Source organism: Acanthaster planci, linkage group LG06 (genome assembly GCF_054643075.1).
Source record: "Acanthaster planci isolate LZ-2023a linkage group LG06, COTS_SCS, whole genome shotgun sequence".
Lineage (NCBI taxonomy): Eukaryota > Metazoa > Echinodermata > Asteroidea > Valvatida > Acanthasteridae > Acanthaster > Acanthaster planci.
Genome location: NC_141782.1, coordinates 805,837 through 823,427, shown reverse-complemented (window position 1 = coordinate 823,427; position 17,591 = coordinate 805,837). Strand labels below are relative to the sequence as shown.

The 17,591-nt window shown below is 42.3% G+C and overlaps 1 protein-coding gene across 1 annotated transcript; it reads right to left on the bottom strand.

Moving 5' to 3' along the window:
* Positions 1 to 987: 987 nt before the first annotated feature.
* Positions 988 to 16,869, bottom strand: LOC110974797 (uncharacterized). Its single transcript, XM_022226679.2, has 5 exons — positions 16,005 to 16,869; positions 8,452 to 8,764; positions 7,284 to 7,503; positions 4,856 to 6,711; positions 988 to 3,863 (listed from the first exon to the last, which is right to left on the bottom strand). The coding sequence occupies exons 1-5, from the start codon at positions 16,077 to 16,079 to the stop codon at positions 3,850 to 3,852; spliced, it is 2,478 nt and encodes an 825-aa protein (XP_022082371.2). The 5' UTR covers positions 16,080 to 16,869; the 3' UTR covers positions 988 to 3,849.
* Between the last annotated feature and the right edge of the window lie 722 nt (positions 16,870 to 17,591).

Sequence of the window (17,591 nt, the reverse complement as noted above, 5' to 3'; positions counted from 1 at the left end):
ATACAGATTGCAGGCCAGTCAATTGGCCCCAATTTGCCTGCGCAGACCAAATTAAGGGGCCCTCCAAATTGCTCGATTTTGCAACGGAGTGTAGGGACAATTATCAAAGTGGTAAAGCAATGGGCTTCACGACTGTTTCTACGGGACATTTCGGGATAGAAACATCTTCAAAATTCATTGGTTAAGCCACTAAAACTGAAAGAAAAATGAGAGAAAAGGAAGCAAGCTATAATCTTAAACTTGATTTTCAGTTTCGTTTTTGCCAAGGCATCTCCAAGCTTAAACCTGCCTCAGATGCCTCCATAAGTGCTGATGGATTGATTTTTTTCTTTAACCCCAAACTATACGTATAACTTCAATTATATTTATTAATTCATTTTGCTGTATAGAATTTAAACTTGTGGCATTATGGAAATAAATAAATGTTCATTCATTGACCGAAGCTGTTGATTGCTTAAACATAAGAGAAAATGCATTTTTCCAGATTTCTTTTTTGGAAGTGGGGGTATTTATAATACTGTTGTCTGTGGCAGCTTACTTATCTGCAACCTATGATGCTGTACATGTCCCGTGCCTCATGATCTGTGCTATATACAGGGGGATCTGTAGAAACCGACAAAGTTGTGTAATAGAGGGAGAGGGACAGGCCTAGTCAATGAAACTCAAGTCACAAAATGCCGAGTGCATGAAAAAAACCTAACTTTTAAGAAAAAGCGAAATGTGGGTGCGCACACGGACTGAGTAGGAATGCTTCAGCAGGGAATTCTCCAGAGAATGAACACAGCCGTCTTCTTGAATTAAACCCATCGATCGCCCTTCAAACTTGCCTTTTTAGAATTTCATTTGTGCAATTCCAATAAGAATAATATCTTTTCAACACTTTTTTTCTTCACAAGCTACAAAATGATTTAAAATACTCAGTTTGAGCCAAACATTCCCCAAAAGTGAAATTGAGCAAAACAATGTGAAAGAAAATAACAAATCTAATTGATTTGCATATTCTTTTATTTTAAAACACAAATTACAACACTTTCGAGTATACAATGGCACTATTTTCCTATGCTCATTTTTAAACTCTTGGTTACGTTCAATAAAATACGTTAAAACAATACCCATTACAGCATTACTTACTTTGTAGCACTTCCGAGTATCTAGTTTGATAAATTTTCGATTCATAGTTTTCAAGTTCTTGGTTACATGCAATCAAATATAAATTTGGAAACGTTACCCAATTAAAAAATAATAATAAATAAACGTACGAATATTTTCCCTAGTTCCGTATGAAAGTCGGTTCATACCTAGCGCGAAAGCGTACACGAACGCAAATTTGTGACATCAGACCAAATATTCGCGTTGCTAATTTGTAAAGGTTGAACACATTTCGAATCGAGTGAAAGCTAAATAAACAGAAATGTACGCATTGTCTTCTGGCCAGTCATGCAGATTTCAATTCTTACAATAAATTTTCGTCAACATACTGTGAGGAAGCAAAATATTACACGTTAACGCTGTGTAGATGACTGTGTTAAGAGCCCAAAGATGGACCAAGAGAGGGCGCAATCTTCCCAGCAACAGAGGCTCCTTTGGTGGAAACTGCACTTCGCTAGTTCACAAATACGAAATGCACGCGTTTACGGGAGCATCACTACCAACAATCTGAACATTTTCGACCAACATGGCTCTTATCAACCGATGAGGGCACCAAGGCGAATTGTATTCAATCAAGGGGTCTAGTGCTGCGGTCGGTTGAAGTAGCGAATGCGGTATTGCTTTGGAAAATGAGGAACAGAAAATGTTAGGGACATTTTTAGTCGGAATTTAAACCATGAGCCTTGGCATCATCTCTACCTTCATGCATACGTCTCACCTGGCAATAGCATAAAAATTAAAACCCGGCAATGTCATGTGAGATTACCTAATACTTACGTATCTAAACCTAACCCGACAGCCAAACCAATCAACGAAGGGAAATGTCACATGACATTACTCACCAACAAATCGAATTATAACATGGTCAAATGGCGAACCCTTACCAACGGGGAAATCAATGGATAAACGTTTCCTGACAGCATTAAACGCATGCTCTATTTACAATATAAGTATGACGACGCATGTATTGTAAGATACACACCGCAATATATTTACTCTTGCATTCATAAAAAAACAGACATAATTATAAGATAAACTCATGATGAAGATAATTAGAGTTAAAACACACTGTTTTGCTTGCCTGTCAAAAGTGGAATTGTGTAACTTTCCTTTCGTCTTTGACTCAATTAAAGCAAGTTAGTGACGACACACATCAAATCTGTCCTTACAGTTTTTGGAGGTACATGTGCAGTTATATAACTGTGCTCGTCAGTTAAATGAGACACTCATGTGTAAAATAAAATAAACATCTTCCTCAATGAATGACTGACATTGATGAGTTGGCCCTATGGATCAATCGACCACATTGCTCAAGTTTGACAGGCAGACGCAGCGAAAACGAATGGACTGTATTCACAGGGAGGCCATTTTTGATTATGTTCCCAGATTCAACCTTAATCAATGTTATCTGTTAAATTGTATGGTGCCTAATTATTTGGGGGATCCGGGACTCAGTTTTTTTTCTCGTTAATTGTGGAATTAAAAATGACCATCATCTCTAGTGGATTTTTAGGTTTCATTACTTTTATTTTATTTTCGGGTTCCAACAATAGCAAAAAAATCAACCTTGCTTTCAATTCAATATGGCCGACTTCTGAATAGGGCAATTAAGCGTAGGTTTAGGGTCATACAACTCTTTGATCTGTGAATTAAGGGGGAAACTGAGGTTAAAACAATATGATTGGGGTATGCTTCAAATGAGGGTGTGGTTAGTCTAAAAATCAGAATTATATCAACCCCAACAATCCTCAATCCCTCTATTTCAATCTAATTTGACATACACCCCAGGGGGTCAGGGTTAAGGTTTATAAAATAACAAAAATACAAGGTACTTGTGTTCATTTTGCTAGATACTACATTTAACATCGCATCGCACTAACTGCAGAGGGGCTGAAGTGTTCAAAAGATGAATTACTGGTCCTTTTAAAATGTACAGTTTTGTTTTAATTCAGAGAATACACTCAACATGTACGTCAACCAGGATGTGCGATGTTACCCCGGGCTGAAAGGCTTGTAAGTAGCGCACTGAACCAGACGCAAACACTTCCACATGTACGCCGCATTTCAATTATGAATGCATGAGTGTTTACCATACCGAATCGATCTAATATTTTGAAAGCTGCGCTGTTCTTGTTTCGCAGCACAGAAATTACTTCAGCTGGGTATAATTTGCATACAGAAACGGACTTTGCTCCCCCATGTATATTGGCAATAGTGTTTCCTGGTTGTGGTGCATCCTTCATATTTTGACAAACAATACCCCTCATAAATGTTACTCACCAATTCATGACACCTCTATCTGCTATAATTGTTCAAAATAAGAATTTATCTTCCTATATGACGCCATAGGATTAATTCACATTCTTTGTCATTCATTTGCAACAAAGTTTATCTTCCAACCTACTTCCAGCATACACATCATGTTTCTCCTTAAAACCATATTAGAAATATATAAAAAAAATCCTGTGCGACCGATATAGATTCTTTATAGCTGTAAAATAAAGAGTCGAGCATGTTAGTCTTTCATACAATAAGCACCAAACAAAATGACAATTCTTAAACGAAGAGCCAAACTATAGATCTGCAATTAATGAGCGCTTCCAAGTCGAAGCAATGCTGTCGCCCTCTGTCGAGCTTCTGTCACAAGAAAGTAAACACTGCCCTCAGCAGGATGGTTGTCATAGCGATAACCGTCTCAGGTTACACGATTATTTCTGTCAAGAAACCGAATTATGAAATGTGTCATAGAATCTAGATGTGACAGTGTCCTCTCGAACGGAAGAGAACAAATAATGGAGTTTTTAAAAAACCGAAAGTAAGGCGTGATTTAATTCCTTGAGGCTATTCTGTTTTTAAATCTCAGCCATTAAGGCTTACTAAATGATTTCGGTCCCTGTGCTCGGCAATTGGGTTGGAATAAGGGTCTTCTTTTATGCTTCAGGAATAACCTGAGCTGTAATGCCAGCGAGAAATCAATGGTAACCAGCCACATGTTCCATATCTGAGCGAGAAACAAAGCGAAAGATTGATAAGAAGTCAGAGTTTGGGAAATGGCGTGATTTGTACCGTAGAAAGGACCTTTCTTTGTTGGAGATAAATGCAGCAGGTGTTGTGGTAGCATGAATGCCGGGTCCCTGGAATTATTCATGGAAGTAGGCAATATATCCTGCAGCCTCACTGAGTCTCGTAAATTTCATTATGAAACATAAAAATCCAAAGAGAAGCAAATCGTGTTTTGGTTAGTTTATTTTGTCAAGAACGTTTGCTTTCCCATTGAAATCACAAACCACCTGACAAAAAATAAGGTTCGTCGCTATCTCCTGCGATCAGCTTACATGTGATCGCGGGCCAAGAAGTAAGATCATAACAGAAGAGAATATGAAACTGTATGCACGATTGAAACAAGCATTATCTAGCACACAGATACGTGTTAGGCAGGCTTGTTTGCCGGGGTAATTTATATGTAAATTTCCTCACACTATTTTGCAGCCGGGTGTAAGTCAATGTGGTAACATATAGACAGGGCGGCAATGGGTAACGCATTCACAAACCAATTAAAGCATTATTGCGAGACCAATTGATCTATGAAAATATGGCGGCGTTAGGACAATGTGTAATGTATGCAATGTGTCGTGTGACTAGAAAAAAACAATACATGTAGTCGTGTGGGTCTTTCATGTCAACTATAATTGATTGAGAGACTTACCTGATGTTTTGTCTGCACCGCCTTGATCCAGGGGGAAGCCCGTCTGGGTTTGCTGACTGGGTGATGCATCGGTGGGCTGCTGTCGTTTCTGGGCGTTTCTCAGGGCGTCTGGCATGCACAATGTCAGCGTGTTTGGCAAGGGCACAGCGGTCTTGGTATTCGATCTGGTGAGGAGATTGGCGTTGCTGTTGTTGTGGTTTGGGTTAGAAGCATCGACGGACACCTCTCTCGATCCTTCCTCGGTAGGATTCCCGGCTGGTTCCGAGGCTGGTGCCACCGTTAGCTGCGCAGCAGGCTCGGGACTGCTGTCAGTCGATTCAATGCCGGTCTCAGGAAGATCCTGACCGGCACTGTTGTCTTGAACCTGTTCAGAATCCTTCGTTTCTGTGGGTTCGACGGTTGCAACGTTTCCTCCATCTCCGACCTGGTCCAATCCAGCAGGAGAATGGTCCTCGACTCTCTCTGTCGAACGTACACTCTGCTCGTCTACATTTGCCTGCGGTCGTTCCCCGGTAGCATCTTCCTCTGTCGTCGGCGAAATCTCTCTGATGTGACTTTTTTCTTCTGCTTGTTCCTTTAAATCTGAGGACGGCCGCACTGCTGCGTTTGCCTCTTCCGCTTCCACTGCTTCCGTGTTTGGATTGGATTTCTCCTCTATCGCTTCCTCCTCTGGCAAACGAGATCCTTGTTCCATGTTCATTGTCTCCCCTTTAGTATCTTCTTTGGTTTCAGGGGCTTCCTGAAGTGTGATCGAGGAAGCCTGCTCAGTTTCTTGCCCACAACTAGGACCATCATCAGTCTTTGAATCACATGCTTCATTCCCACGAACCGGTTCAAGGACAGCAGCTTTGTCGTGGATGCCACTTCCTGGATAATCTAGACACGGTTTGCCTTCAGTCGAAACGGCTGCTTCATCTTTGGTAGCTTGAGGAACCTCTTCGGCTCGGCTGGTTTCTGCCATCACAATCTCAGGAGTGCCTTCTTGAACGGGATTCGATTCGACTGGTTGAGATTCCACTTGTTCCACCGTGTTTGCTTCAACAGCTTCCTGGACTTGATTATCATCCTGACCGGATGTTACCATCTCAACACTGACCGTTGTCTGTTCCTCCGCACTTGGGCCATCGGCAGCTAGACACTCGTCCATCTCCTCTGGATTTGTCTGATTGGCTTTGTCCTCATCCTGCTCCGGTAAGCCAGCATTCTCCATCTCCATCTCCTCCGTGTCTTCGGGTGAAAGCACAACTCCAGCATCTTGGCCCTCTGGGGTCACACTTACGTCGCCTACTTGTTGCGCAACATCCTCCGAGTTGGCCTCTAGTGGCAATACCTCGACATCATCTCCGCTACCTCCACACTCATTTTGGTCATCGTCCTTTGCATCCTCAACTTTCTCAATTGTGTCTTCCGCATGTTCCATCTTATTTTCTTCCTGTTGAGGTCCATCTGCCAGGTTTTCAGTTTCCTCTTCGACTGGTGTTTCGTCTTCCTTCTTCTCATCAGAAGGTGGTTCAATCTCTTTAGAATCCAAGTCATCTTTCACTCCGTTGGCCTTGGTCTCTTTCACATCTGGTACTTCCAGTGCCGTCTCGCCATTCACTTTTTCTTCCTCCGTCCTATCCTTCACCTCCCTGTCTTCCTCCTCGGCCTCTGGGAGTGTCTCCTCGGGAGACTGCTCTGCTGCATTGAACATCTGCTCCAGTTCCTGAGGAGTGATCTCAAAGAGCATGGAGGTGGACCTTGAGCGCCGAGACTTGACCGTCATGGCATTGCTCAGCCTTTCATAGATGTCCTCAACCAGTTGCTTCCCTTTGGCACTAAAGAAGATGAATTCGCCCTCTCCTTGCGGGGAACGCCTAAAAGAAACAAACACCAAAAAAAGATGGCGATGACAATATCACAACCTGTATCAAGAAAACATACATACGCTCCTGCCTAGCATGATAAACGGCAGTGTTACTGACCAGTACATTTAAAAATCATCTCAACGCAAACTGGTGGACTTTGATGGCTCCCTAGTTGTGACGTCCAATGAAGGGTGTCCCTCCCTTGAGGAACGCAACCTGAAAGTAACATTTATTTTCTTCCAAACTAATTGTCAGCAACTGTTGTTACCAGCATGAAACTGAAGCTTAGAATCATTATCTTTTCAAATCTGAAGAATTCATTCAAATCCGATGCAGATCCGCGGAGATAATCCCTACGACAACAGCTTTTCTGCTCTGTCCAAAGGGTTTTAAATACCAAAGCAATCAATGCATGTTTACATCATTTAACATCCTTTAAAAGACAAGATCATTTTATAGGCCTACAGAATGAGGACACTTAACAGAACACGGAACAGAACAGGGCATTAGGCCTACGTGTACATTAACGAAAATAAAACCCGTGAAATGAGCCAATATCTTTTCAATACAATTGTTCTTACTTGCTTGGCAAGATATGCACAATCTTTTCAGCGTCCAGCGGGTGGCACTTGGAGATGAGCATGAATTTCTTCAGGTGTCTCAGATTCCAATCCAGAGCGACCTTTCCAGTGCGCGTGTCGTAGAGGTTGATACTAGCCAGCGAGATGTGCGCGAAGTAGTCCCCTGCCAGCTTCAGTCGCTCTGAGTCCTTGTTGGGAATCACGCTGACTCGTATAAAATCTATTTGAAGGGCGAATTGGAATAGTGGATGTTAGGAGTGTACACCAGATGCGAGGTCAGTCTCGCTAAGAACTCAACTTGTAAAGACTGGTTAGAGCGCGCTAAAAGTCGGGGGCGGCTCAAGTTTTCACACCGCAGTACATGAATTTCGAGACACAGCTGCCAATGCAGTTCTTCTGGGTACTTGACCAGTTTCAACAGCTACGGAGGGGGGTTTACTTTTTAACTGCAGGTTGGAAATAAACCCACTGTAAAATGGATTACGTGATGGCATGTCATTTAAATTGTCGGTTATAGTCTTTGTTTTGAAGGTAACTCATCCGTTCGTGATGCTCAGTCAGCGTCAAATTAAAAGTGAGAAATTCATCACAATTCTATTATATGTTTCAGTCAAAGGTAACTGTGGCCCGTTTACCTTTCTGTCCGCGTCACTGAGATCGAAATGAATTACAAAGCAACATTCGAATGAAAAGGATTTGGGTGCGCAGTTTGGCGTTTTTAGCCAGATTTGTTGTAAAAGTGTTGGAACTATGTTTAGGAGGAGCGGTGAAATAGGAAATATATGGCATGACGGCGAATGTACACGTCTCTGCATCGTATATGCGTACTCAGAGGATTAGTTGAGAATGAGTCACAACAATTATTTGCGGGAAATCTGAGTGACAACCTGTTTTCGCCAGGTTTCTGTAAAAAGTATCTCCTAAATGTTAGGTAACAATGAGCATTGGTTACGGTGTAACCGACCCCATTATTATTTTGTGATTCATAAACAAAAAATATGTTTTTCAAAAAATGAAAGTGGAAGTAAAATGTAGTAACATCATTTATTTCCACTTCCTTTGAAAAAAAATCATTTTGTTTATGAATTATGCGACTAATAATGAAAATCCCTTTGCGTGGAATTGCCCTTCCGTATGATTGACACAGAGAGAGGAAGGCGACACCGACCTTCGTTAATACCGGGCGGGCAAGGCAGCTCCTTGATGGGTGGCAGCAGGTTGATCTGAAACATGCTTAACCACTCCTGGGTCTCCGTCTCGCTGTCGGCGCTGACGGCCAGCAGGACCTTGGATGCCGAGGAGATCTCGACGGCGTGCTCTTGCGTCTTGGAGGTGGTCCGCTGCACGTTGACCACGCCCTCTAGCAGCAGGCTGGTGACGGTCTTGTGGTAAGCGCCCTTCTCCATGTACAGTTCTAGCAGGAGGGACTTGCCTGTCGATGAGGTGTTCTGCTGAACCACCACCCATTTACGCTTCCAGGCCTAAAAACAATAGAAATAATAACCAAAACAAAAAATCAAGTATAAGAAAAAGATGTAATCGATATCTAATTAAAAAATAAAATTTGGGGAACACTAAGGGCGGAACACACTGAGAAAATATGAAATATCGATTAGATTGCAATTCTTAATGGCAATATTTCTCCTTTTCTGGTGGCAACAATTTTCAGGCAAAATAAGCCAACATAGATCAGAGTTACTAATTCTGTACGGCTGTTTAATGTGTAAACAATACTTATGACGAGATCTATTTTTGTAATTCAAATATAGACTTCTGTGCGAGTACATTTTCAATACAAAATGATTTCTTTCCAGCTTTGTGCTTTACAGGCAAATCGAAACTGAAGGGAAACAATTGAAAGTATTATGAAATAAACTTGTATTGAACGTGACACCAAGTGGGACTTTACAATGATAGGGAGAGAAGCATTGAAAATTTACGACGGATCTGATTGGACAAACACAGTAATATACTGTAAAATTTGCGCCAATGAAAATCGGAAACACTGTTACCTATGACGTACGCTATATCTCCAGAAATTCTGAGAGAATCCCTTGTATAGCTTATACAATAGCTGAATTTCAGGTCACACGGAATAAATTTTGGTTGTAGTCTGCGTGGTACCTATACGTGTATTATGTGTTTGGTTTCGGCAGTCGGCTCATTTTCTTGTACACAGGTCCTACAGTTGGACCGTAGCTCTATGCTGGAGCATAAGACAGAACACAGCCTGCCAGTGTCATGTCGTTCACGGTTTCTACATGTACACCATGCACGTTACACTTCGATGGAAGCCCATTACGCTGCCGTAAATAAACTCGCGTCGTTTATTGTAATAGCAAGTACACTTGAAAACATGGGGGACCTTTGGTCTCGCAGATATGCGACGCGTGACCCAGTGTTTGAAGCGACGAGTTAAATATTCTTGTATGCACATGTATTCCTTTGTTCACGTATCTGGGATCAGGCGAACGAGGTCGAGGTTGGTCAAGGGGGGTTCAGTGTCATAACCAAGAGCAAATATAACCCTGATAATGGAGACAGTTCAAAATTTGAAGGCCTATTTACTTCCCTGGATGGAAGATGGCTTGCAAATGGGAAAGTTTAAGAACTGCATTGTTTTCAAAACCAGTTATCAACTTGATAAATGCAGGTGCGCCGAAGGGACGGGTGCATCGTTTGGGGGAAACGGCAAAATGCTTCAATACTAGAGTCAGGAATTAAGAAGCTTCGTCCAAGCCACTGCACACTACTGCTTGTGTTAGCGCCTTAAAAAAAATAAACAAAAAATGGACACCAAATTCCCACTTTTATCAACGGTCTCGTTTAAATTCGGTACTCTTTAGGACAGTCCTAATTTTTAATTTAAACTAATAATATTTTAAAGGGCACGGTTTGGATGAATTTAGACAAACATTCAAAGGAACACTGTGGTTCTCACTGCAAATAACAAAATCGCAAATATTTCCGCCATTCCTCCATGCACAGTAAAAATCGAGATTTCAGTGAGAGACCTTGTCGACAATTGACATTTTTGACAGTCACTCTTGCGAGACGGGTTGTGTAAGACCCTGCCCCGGGGACCGCAAAAATGGCTCGGCAAACGGAAAACGATGAATGGGACAAGAAAACGCGTTTACACTTATGTTTTCGACATGTTGTTCCGGCTAGACGAGTCATTTCCTGAATAGGATGGCCTCCCTTCAGGAACCGAGGGTAAGGAAGGCGACTCCTGCGTAAGGACGGGGGGGGGGGTCGCTCACTGCGAGAGTTTTGTGTCGCGTCATCATCATGCTTGGCGCTGTTTCAGGACGGTCGCGCGGGAGTGTCACCTTGCGAAACGTCGCATTTCGGCTTAGGTCTATACTGTGAATCTGCACCCATAGGTATGAGTCATGGCGATTTGACACATTTGCAGTCTCGCTGGTTGACAACTTTATGCGCGATTCGATCTCATGGGAAAACAATGATGTTGCTTGTCTCAATCCAGGGAGGGAACCAGTGGTTGTCAACATATCAACTATGTAGAGTTTTCACTGCCTCCAAATATCTGGTTAAGGAGGATTATTCTCATTTTAGCGATTACAACTACACGTAAATTCCAATTTATTGCATTGTGTGAGATGACTTCTGTTACATCACACAACACATTAAAACAAAGGCGTCAAAATACCGCGTGACGGATATAAATCTTCAATATTTGGAAAGGCTAACCCATCGCCCCCAAATCCGCGCGAGTGACCCCGCACACCTTGTGCATTCCACAAAGATATATGTCTTTCTATATCTTTTGACCTTTACAGTCAGCATAATAAAAGGTCAGGCTCATTCGCTGCGTGGGACACCGGGAGGGCAATGGTAGTGGGTCGGACCATCCGTAGAACTCATGCAGAAGTAGGCAGCAGTCTGAACAAGTTTTGAAGAAATCAACAACTAAGAGAGTTCACAGTATTTCTCCACTGAAACATTTTTCAAGATGTATTTTTGCCTTGGGGAGATGTTAATTAAACACTGAGCATACAGTGTTTATTAATATATACGTTGGGTAAGGGCAAAACCCGTTATATATAAATCTACTGAAACACTTCAAAAACCAGGTCACCACACCAACAATCCTCACCCCGACAGGCTACGTGATTTGAAGGTTCACTATGTTTTGAAAGTGACACACCAGAGGATAAATTTAAAGTGTAGCTGCAACGAATTCTTCTTGGGCAGTTTTTCTGGAACTTCATAGGCCTACTCTTCTTCGTATTCTACTCGGTATTTGCACTCCTGGTTGGTTGCATGCATTAAAAGTGCACTGCTGAGGGCGCTGTTGCTGTGATGCTATCTAGGGCAAATTGTTTCTAAGGAAGATACTGACGCTTGCTTACTGCTACGAATGTACATGTATACAACAGTTAATAAGCACAGAAGAGAAAATTCAGTCCAGCAAAATCTACCAAAACGCAGCAGTTCTTCATGTACAAACCAATGTAATATTGAGGATTTTTTTCCTGGGATGATGTCACAGTTTTGCTCATGAATATGGAAACTCATTAGCATAAAAACAAAGATGCAGTAAAACATTCTTTTAAATAGTGAAACAGAAGTTCAAAATAACGTTAAGCGAGACACGAAACTGTATTTTTAAGGTTTGCATGACAACAAATTGATTGCAGCTACCTTTTAATGACTTGTTCTTGTAGATGGGTTCCATGGTGGGCCTGAGACGTCAGGATTGGCGGATATTGGTTGTAAGTGCCAACATCCTTCAAAGTTACATTTCCATCGGTCTGAAGATGAGTAGGCCCTTACTATATTCTAATCACAGACATTGACTTTTGTAATTTGTGTTTCATATTCTGTATAAAATCGCATTCTATACGACAGCCTCTAAAATTGCCAAGGATATATAGATATCTCTCTGTGTTTAATAAGCACCTGCTGAACTCTTTTTTTTCACACCAATTACATTGTGGTATAGCTTCCATCTCTTAGATCTCTCACAATTTCTCCGGCATCATGTTTGTTGCTATTCCGGTGTAACTTTCTTTGACAATGAGCCTGCTCCCTGCATGTGCCTGGAAATCTGACAGGTACTTTCGTATTAACAAACCGGAAATCAGTCGTTTGTTTCAATCGCGACATGAAAAAAGCGATGAAAGATGGCTTATTGCATTAAAAGCCCCACCTTGGAAATGTCTTACGTCTGTACATGTACCTGACAAGAAGGCCAAAAACATTTCTGTGTGTTTTTTCCCCTAATAAATCCAACGACCAAATGCTGTAAGTCTCTGGATTAGGCCTACTTTGGTATATCGGGTTAAAGTTAATTTTGCGACGAGGCGGGGCGTATCCAGTGGCAATAGGCACCGTGCTGTGTTACCGAATTGCATCGGAAAGAGATTTCAAACAGCAGAACATTTGTGCATTTTACCGACATTATGCGTGACACTTTATCAGATTTTGGGTTCCGTGGGAACCTTGTACGTAGAAATTTAGAAAACGTATGTTTTGTTTGCCGCAGTGAACAAAAATTGAAACTAGATATAAAGTCACCTCTGCCTGTTATTAAATATGTATATATATTACAGTTGTGGTGAACACAGCAGCCTGACCTTTAGATTAACGTATTTCTAAATAAACTAAAGATTGACAAATGAGCGATGGCTCCTGAAATATACCTCTTGAAATTCCAAACAGCTAGGCTACCAACAGAAACACAGAGCCACGCTTCAGAAACAGTCACACTGTGGCAGCCAAACAAGGAAGCTACACTTCAGTGCAGGTTATAAAATGACAACGGTTTTCGGCATTCACAATCGGTTCGTTCAAACACCATGCATTTGATGTCGACAGACTCGTGTCTAAATTATGCACAACGTGTACGCGTGTTGACGCTTTGCACGACTGCAACTTATTAACGAGTGCGTGTGAACGACTTCATGGGTTATACATAAATAGCCCAAGGTCGCATGAAACTACGCGCTAGAAAGAAAAAAGTCCGTTTTGTCATTTGATAGCCTGGGTAGGTGCGTGTACAATTACACATCGCCTTTAGGTTGAATGATGTACTGCGTTATGACCAATTACGAGATCTGCAGTTTCCCAAAATCAAATCTGGTTGAACTGTCAACGAGATATTTACTTGCCGCAAGGTCAGCGATGCTGGCAAACGACCGTAAAAATGTACTTCTTTTATCTCGTGAGTGAGAGATAAACCGTCCATGTTCCGCCAAAATACACTTCCCAGTCACATGTCTATAAGCCAGGACTGATGGAAATTACATCGACTGTTTGTAAATAGCTAGGGGGGGTTTAACAATAACCATGATAGGAAGGGAAAACATCCTTTAAACCGCCGGCATTAAGTGGCGCCATATGTAGTTATTAGACATTTTCGGTAACAATACCTTATTTAGAATATTCCACTTCGTCTAGGCGTAGGCCCCATTTATAACTGTTTTACATGTAACATGAAAATCCTAAAGTAACTGCAGTTATTCACAAACTTATGAAATACATGCAGCAGACCTTGAAGTGACGTTATTTCGTGTAATTCTTTGGACAAACAATAGATCGTCACGGTAGTTTCTTAACTCCAGATAAATTCCTTATTATGAGGCGGCCTGTTTGTTCATAATTTTTACAGTACATATCGTTTTCAAGACATTTTTCCCAGCGTTGAGTATTCAGATCGAAAATAAACATCACAAGTCGCTTTCGAGCCCCTCTCAAAAAGGATTTATGGGTTATTAAAAACTTATTTACTACACAACGTCTCTGTAGCCTTCTGGTTTCCCGGTGGGCTTCCGGTGTGTTTTATTTTTAGAAAGGGAGAAATTGAACCAGAAAGGAAAATTAAACTTTAAAGCCATCGGTCAAGACTAAACTACAGGTCCGAGCAACCCACAACTCGGCCAATGAATTCAATTCACTGATATGGGCCTACCTGGATCTCAGTCACTTCTTTTAACGGGGTCCCTGTTTTATAATCTTTATTCCTCAATGTGACGGGGTATTCTCCCAACACTAGCCTTCCCATTATCCACTATAAATCTCTACCTCTAAACTTGTCAATTATGTGCGTCCCAATCCTCTCAGTAAACATATTCTTGGGGGGTCGTGGCAGCAAACGCACCCACGATAACTGCAGCGTGTATACAAGCGATAATCGCTATCTAGAATAGGATCATCGCGCTTGATCGTACCCACACAATGGTGTACTTCAAGGGAGGTTGACATCAAGTCCACACGACGTGAAAGGGTACCCCCCGATATTCCATTCGAATCCAGAAAGAACTTGATGGTGACATCATCCCTAAAGTATAGAGGACAAGGCATGGCCGACCCTAACCATGGAGCTGTGCCCTAACTAACTTGAAATCCAGTCGGTACGTTAATACACAAGACAGATCGGGAAAATTCTACATGTGCATTTGGAATCATGACATTCCCCTTGAAGGCCTCAAAATTTGCCCTTGAAGAAAATTAAATCCACTGAGCTAATTAATTAACCGTCTGTACAACAAAACAAAATTCTCGAAATAACCGAGTCCGACGAGTGATATGATGGTACATGTACATCCTAATGATGGGTTGACGAAGGAAAAACAATGCCATTTTCCGAAGACGAGCTCATCTGGTCTACCATTGAACGTATGCCGCGTCTAATTTTTTAGGGGTAGGGGTCTGAGGAGGGTCTGGAAAACAGTTTTCGGTCAGTATCAAGATGCATACGCTAACTTAGGGAACTTCAGATAATTTACTGTAGATACACTTTTGGCACATTTTGTTTTCCAACAAAATTAAATGGCAATGGAAAAGTTCAGGTTTTATTTCAGTGAAAGAAGTGGGCAATATTCATGGTATTTTTGACGAGGGATGTAATTTACGTGTTAATTGGGAAAATTACCTAGAAAGTACCGATTTTCATTTTTCAAGTTTTTAAGTAAAAAAGTCCCTTTGACCCTCAGGGTCCTGACTTGTGAAACCTCAAAACATTTTGGAAGATTCACGACAGTCAGTCCGCACGAGTTGACTTTCTCTCATCGCCATAAGGTTCAAAGGTCATGAGGAATGTGGGAGCATTGAGGGGTTCAGTGTCCCAATTCAAGGAAAATTCTCCGCCAGGACGTGGCACACAAAAAGTACCCCTACAGATTCTTTCGAAAAGAGGGGTCTGTTTGGGTCAAGAAATGGTGGGGTTGTGTCAGTATGGCCCAGGATCATCTCTGTAGATTCAGGGGCACCCATCTGGGGGCAATGCAGACAAAAATGTGCTTGAAAATGTGTCGGAAGAGCCCAAGGAAGGTGAGGGATGTCATTTGAAAAATGGCCGCTGAGAAGACTTGGGAACATTCACTTTTTGGGGGGCGAGTTTGGTTTTGGTGGATAATTAAACAATTCATTGGTTAACTTACTACAAATTGAAAATCAAATGAAATCTGAAGGACCAAACAACACATTGTTTTTTGTTTGAGAGGTCTCAGGGACTTCAGTCGCTTGCCATGGGGCTCCAAACTTGGTTGATTTGAAACTGTTTTCAATGGAGCTTGAATTGGTTCAGTGCACCCCGAGGGAGAAACGAAAGAGTGGTCCCACCTCCAATCTCGAAAGCCTTGCCCTTAGGTATGAGCAAAGAGCAGGTAATGAAGACAAACCAAGGCCAGGTGTGTCGCCGAGCTCCAAATGTTGTGAACTCTACTGTGTAGTGTGTATGCCCTACAAACTTACCTTGCCCAAAGCTGATCGTGAAGACAACTTCACTTGTAAAAATCCTTCTTTCTTACGGCCCCGTTTGGCGTTCATGCTGCCGGGTGAATTGTGAGCCCGCTGACTGAACACAAAGGAAGAGGGAAGCCGAGGTTTTGTTGCAACTCCAATTTGCCCAGCGTCCCAATAAAAGGTTAACGGTGAGCCACAGGGATTGGAATGACAAAAAGTGTTCTCCGGTGCTGAGTCCGGTATCACACACCCAGAGCTTAGCACGATGGCAGAGTTCACCAGCACGGGACTCGACGTCGACTGGCTGTCACTGCAAGCGCAGCACCGGATACGCCAATTCAGTTCCCACGCAACCAGACGCAATCTTCACGAAAGCATTAATGTTCAGCCAAGACAAGAACCTTACCCCGCCAATGCGTTGCTGCGGGCTGGTTTCAGATATGGTGGACGAGAAAAGTTCCCTTATCTTAACGAGATACAATGCTTTGTACGCAGAGTAGGGTTAACCCAAGACGTCGAAATTCCCTTCCATTGCCGTGTTCACTGTTAGCCCGGTTGTGGTAATCACAGTGACTCCACGTACACACTATCGAGTGTTGAGTTACTCAGTATAGAATTAAGCATGTGCATGAATACGGCATTGGTTTCGGTGGCACCACGCGCACATGTGTACACGCAGGGCGGTTGTGTTCCTGTGGCAGGTTTCAGTACGCCTACGGTTCAGGAAAAACAACCAAAAAGGCACGTTTGACCGCACACGCCGTGCACTGAAAGGTGTATTCACACTGGATCAACACTGTCGAGTGCTGTGTCCATAACCTGCCCCCCCCCCGTGTACATGTACCCAGCCTACCGTTCTCTCGTGTAGTACTGGTAGGCGGCTTCTATTCTATGTTGTACAAAATGCCTGGATGCGCTCCAACACACACAATAAAGTGAATATGTTTGCTTTATTAAATACAGAGGCAACTATTGTTGTTTGGAGAGCTGTTGAGAAGCCGTGTAAAGCCATGGATGATGGATCCAAGGTCAAGCCCAGGTTGGCAAGAACTGTGATCCCACACAGTACAATCGAGTGGTTCAGGAACTCGGTGACTGCAGCAGGGCAATTAATCTGCTTGGCCCACATTCCATGTTAGATTTAGGACCTGATGTCGTGTTTAAACAAGTGTTCACGTAGTTCAAATAAATCGATGGAATATTCCTGAGTATTGTTGAGGGGAATTCGAATTTCGTTATATTTTTGAGCCAGATGTTTATGCTGTGCTGGGTCCCCGAAATTTGACTTAAGGCCAGGGGCACAAAGAACAAAAGGTTCTGTTTATCTTTTTTTTTTTCGAGACAATAAGAAAATATGGATACTGGTTTCAATCTCATTCGGCGCGATACCAACTTAGTCCGAGTGCTGTCATCTGAAAGACTTTGCTTGGCAGTCATAGACCACACGAGGGCGCTCTTTTCAACGTGAGTAAACTCAATCTAGCACTGCACCAAATTCGATGCCATGCGGTTTGAATTACCGTAGCCTATCGTTTGTTCATTTGAATTCAATTCTGTAACCTCGATGTCGGACTCAAGTAAATCAATGAAAATGAC